Here is a 4,343-nt window from a genome sequence, read left to right on the forward strand (position 1 = left end):
CCACCACACGGAATCAGTGTCACCGCAGGAAAGCACATGGTTTTGCCACTTCAATTGTTGCTTAATTAAACAATCAGACATTCACAGGGTTTACTGAAGTACACTCACCGTCAGACCCCCACTCCTCCTACAGCTCTGGCCATCCCATTCCACAGAAGTCCATCATCTTCAACGCACCCCACACAGAGTCGCCGTGGGAGCCAGCCGTCCCACTCCCACACCCACACTCGAGAAGAAGAAGCGTGTGTCCACACACACTTGAACCTGAGTCTTCCCAGCAGCATTATTCATAGGAGCAAAGCATTCAAGAACCGGCTCGTCCGTTAGCAGAAGAGTGGGTAAGTGCCACGTGGCACAGCCTCCGAGTGGACAGTAAAAAGGCCGAGGTTCTGACACGTGGCGGCCGTGGCACGGCTGATCCTTGAAAACCTGCTCAGAAGGCATCACAACTGGGCAGATGATGTTTGATTCCACGTACCGGAAATGTCCGGGATAAGGCCATGGAGCCAACAGCCAATTAACATCCTCAAGGGGATAGGGGAGGGGGCAGGGAGCAAAGGCCCTTTAAAGAAGATGAACTCAGTCTATAGACTGAGATCAGATGGTAGAGATGGTTGTACAAGTGTGGCTATACCACAAACCAAGCCTTACTGTAAAGACGTCGACTGTGTGGAGTTCAGCACAACTGTTACAAGAGCGAACAAAAGAGCTCCTCACCATTTCCGGCTTCTCGCATGCTGGAGGTCAATTCACACAACCCCCAAGTGAGCCGGAAGGACGCTTTATTTGTTAGAGGCAATGTGAGACTCTCAATTCCAGTACCGCTGACAGACAGATGCTTAGTTTTATTCACACTCCTGTCAAGCAGGGATTAGACACTTTGTCCTTACCTGGGGCGAGTGATCAGTGCAGGCAGCGAGAGCTGGAAAAAATGAGCACGAACTAGGCTTTTGTTAAAAAAAGGGAAAGGTTTGCCCTCAGTGACGCCGAGAGAGAAACGCAAGGAGCCGACGCCCTCGGGACAATGCGTCCACTGAGGAAACGCTGGGCAGTTTTCGGGCCGTATTTTCGCGGGCTGACAGCACTCGGAGTGGTTGGCCCCTCTGTCCTCCCTCCACGCGAGGGCACTCCAGGGTTCAGGGGACCTCGGAGCCGAGCCGCCTGTGCTCCTCCTGGGGTCCCGCTTGGCACAGCTGAGGGGTGCCCTGGGTGCTCTGGAGTCTGCAGTGGGAGGAGCCCAGGCTCTCTGCTCCCGGACAGCACCCCGCTGGTAGTCTACAGTGGTGTTTTCTGCTTCCCGCACTGGGGACGGCAAGCTCTCGGCTGGAGAATATTCCAGACTAGTGGTGTCACAGTCACCGTGTTCATGAGACTTCTCGGCTTGGAGAGAGGAGGCCGTCGTGTGATGAGGGGACTGGACAGCGGTTAGTTCTCAAGGTCTTTGGCCAGAGTTTCGTGGATGAACCGGAGAGTACGCTGATACAGAAAAGCGTTCTTTGTCTTTGGCTTACAAATGTTCAAGTGGTTGACATCCACAGGAATGAGGTCGCCAATGCCTAAATCTGGACAGTAACAAAAAGCGTTAATAAAATCTCCGTAAACGACAGATACCCTGTGCCCTGTCGGTCTGCACATGACCCAGGACAGCTGGGCATCCCGGGGGCGCTCAGTCAAGTGCTCGACCACGTGTCACGAGGTCGGTGGGCACGCACCTGCCGACTCCACGGGCACCACGTGCAGCTTGATCATGCTCCCGATGTAGGTGGGCAGCGTCTCCACGAAGCTGAGCACCTGGAAGTCCTTGCCTTTCGCGAACTCCAGGAAGTCGTCCTGCAGCACTTTCAGGGCCGGGGAGTCTGGGGGCAGAGAGAAGACGCCCATCAACGGCGGGCTGCTCACCGCCCAGAAAGCCCGGCTTCTCCAACTGGGAACAGCGGGATCTAGACGGGGCAGCTGAGGACCAGTTACGTGTCCCCCCAGGAAGCCAGGGAGGAGAGCCACGGGGACTGAGAGATGCCCTGTCCGAGCAAGGGTTCCTCCCGTTCCTGCCAGCAGGAAGCAGCGCCCTAGCAAGTGTGCTGGGGAGACACACCCAGAGCACCCCAGCAACCCGGCCAGACGAGTCACAGAGGGCCCGGGACCCCTTCCCTTATCACAGGAGGAGGTGCCGCAGAGAGGCCCTAGATTGTAAGGGAGAGCTTACAGCCTAAGAGAGGCCAAGGAGGCAAACAGAAGCCTGATCCGAGGACACGGAGCTAAACCAGAGCAAACCCACTGTCACTGTGTCCTTCAGACTCAGAAAGACCTTGAAGACAGTGCAGAACTGCCTCGTCCGGTTCCTGAAGTTGTGATCTTTGTGGAGGCAGAAGGCATCATCCTGAGAGTAGCTGGTGGCTTCAAACTGCTCACCTTAAGGTTAGCAGCCAAATATTTTAACCACAGTGCAACCAGAGCTCCAAAAGAAACCAAGAGAACCTTCAAAAACTGTCTCTGTAACTCTGGAGTGACTGGAAGAGGGAATACATCCACTGAGAAGGGGAGATTGGAAAAAGTTCTTGGAAAAGAAAATTATTGGAAAAATGGACACTTTCACAGATAAAATCACAGTAGTCTACAACACAGTTGTCACCGTGTGACACTGAGTCACAACTAACCCACAGCTGACCCTCCAGCGGGTAAATCCAGGCTGTAAATCGCACGGGAGAAGACTGCCCGTCCTTCTCCCATGGAGCAGCCGGTGGCCTGGAACCGTGTGCCTTTGGGCTGGTAGCACAACTCTTAGCCACTATGCCACCAGAGCTCCTTCAATATGGGAAGAAAAAAAATGGTTAAAACCAATTGCACACTGAGCTCAAGCCAAAATTCTGAGAAAGATTCTGAGAAAGAGGAGATGCAGCAAGAGAAAACACTATCCAAACACATCCCAAAATCCCATGGTTCCAACTCCCAGCAACCCTCCACTGGGAGTCCAAGCCTGTCAATCGTTACGAGAGAGGACTCCCCATCCTTCTCCCCTGGAGTAGCTGGTGGATTTGAACTCCCAACCTTCTGGTTAGCAATCCAGCAGGTTACAGACTACACCACCAGGGCTCTTTAATCAAAACACCAGCTGTAGATGCTGGCGAGCTCTGGTGGCCTAGTGGCAAGAAGCTGCGCTGCAATTCCAGAGGTAAGCGGTAGTGGTAGCGGTTCGAATCCACTAGATGCTCTGCTGGAGAAGGAGGGACAATCTCCTCCTGTACCAGTCAGATCTGATTTCACAGTATACACACCAAAAATAAAAATGAAAAATAAAAACTAATAAAATCCTCAGAAGTTCATCTCTATTTTTACAACTGATGGCTCCTCACACTCATGGGAACATGGCGTGTCACTGGTCATTTGGGATCGTGACTGCATCGATGGGCTTGAGCACGGCCGGGATCGTGGGGGTGTGGCGGGAGAGGGCAAGGTGTCCATCTGGGGGTCACAGAGCCGCAGTGTGTCACCGTCGGCTTGACGGAAGCGAACAACCACTTCGAGCAAAACAGCGCGTGCTTTGCCTCCGTGGCAGGAGTAGCCTTACCCTTGCTGAGTTCCTTGACCTCCAGCGAGGGGAAGAGGAGGTAGCGGTAGGTGACGGAGTACTCGGCCAGGTGCGACCCGTGGTGAGGGACGCTGTAGAAAATCATCCCCCTGGTGTTGTTGACCAGCGCGCTCATGGCCGGGTCCTTGGCGGCTTCCACCAGCATCTTTTTGACAAGAAGTCCTACATCGGGAGGAAAAACATCGCCCACGTTACTATTCCTCCCTCTGGTTATTTATTTTTTTAATAAATATTTTTTAAAAGTCAATTTTATTTTTTTTAACCCATAATCTACATCTTTGGGAGCAGTAGTCAAGAAATTAATTGACACACTTCATTGATTAGTCTAGCAAGGTGTAAAAACAGATACAATGTACGGGTGACTGAGTGTGACTTCATAAAGAACTGTCCCCAACAATGATGATGTTGCTTTTGCAATAGCATCCATGTTGTGGTTGTTAAATAAATATCTTCTTAATAATAAAAAAACTTTTAAAGAAATTCTTTTTTTTATGTGATTTGAGTGAGTTTACAAAGACCACTGGTTTTCATTTGATGATTCCCCTCTCTTATTCTTAAAAGACAAACATATAAGATCTTGTAAAACAAGAAGAGCAGAGATGGTTCCTTGCAGAATCATTTGCACAGCGCTCGTGGCAGTGCTGGGCCTGGGCTGCACGCATCCGCTTCCCTAGGACACATGCTGTGCACTGCAGTGACAGCCCACGTCTGCTGTCCACCACCTCCAGGTGCATTGTCACCAGGGGAGGCTGGCATC

At 51.9% G+C, this 4,343-nt stretch overlaps 1 protein-coding gene across 1 annotated transcript in view; it reads right to left on the reverse strand.

Moving 5' to 3' along the window:
- Window positions 1–1,425: 1,425 nt before the first annotated feature.
- The window catches only part of SERAC1 (serine active site containing 1), a 45,857-nt gene continuing 42,939 nt past the window's right edge, over window positions 1,426–4,343 (reverse strand). The window contains exons 9-11 of the mRNA XM_006882812.1: window positions 3,566–3,748; window positions 1,713–1,856; window positions 1,426–1,562 (exon numbers count right to left, since the gene is read on the reverse strand). Of these exons, the coding sequence (XP_006882874.1) occupies window positions 1,426–1,562; window positions 1,713–1,856; window positions 3,566–3,748 (464 nt within the window). The remainder of the gene's footprint in view (window positions 1,563–1,712; window positions 1,857–3,565; window positions 3,749–4,343) is intronic.

This window comes from Elephantulus edwardii, unplaced genomic scaffold (assembly GCF_000299155.1).
Source record: "Elephantulus edwardii isolate Elephantulus edwardi_28Jun2011 unplaced genomic scaffold, EleEdw1.0 scaffold00024, whole genome shotgun sequence".
In the NCBI taxonomy this organism is placed as follows: Eukaryota; Metazoa; Chordata; class Mammalia; order Macroscelidea; family Macroscelididae; genus Elephantulus; species Elephantulus edwardii.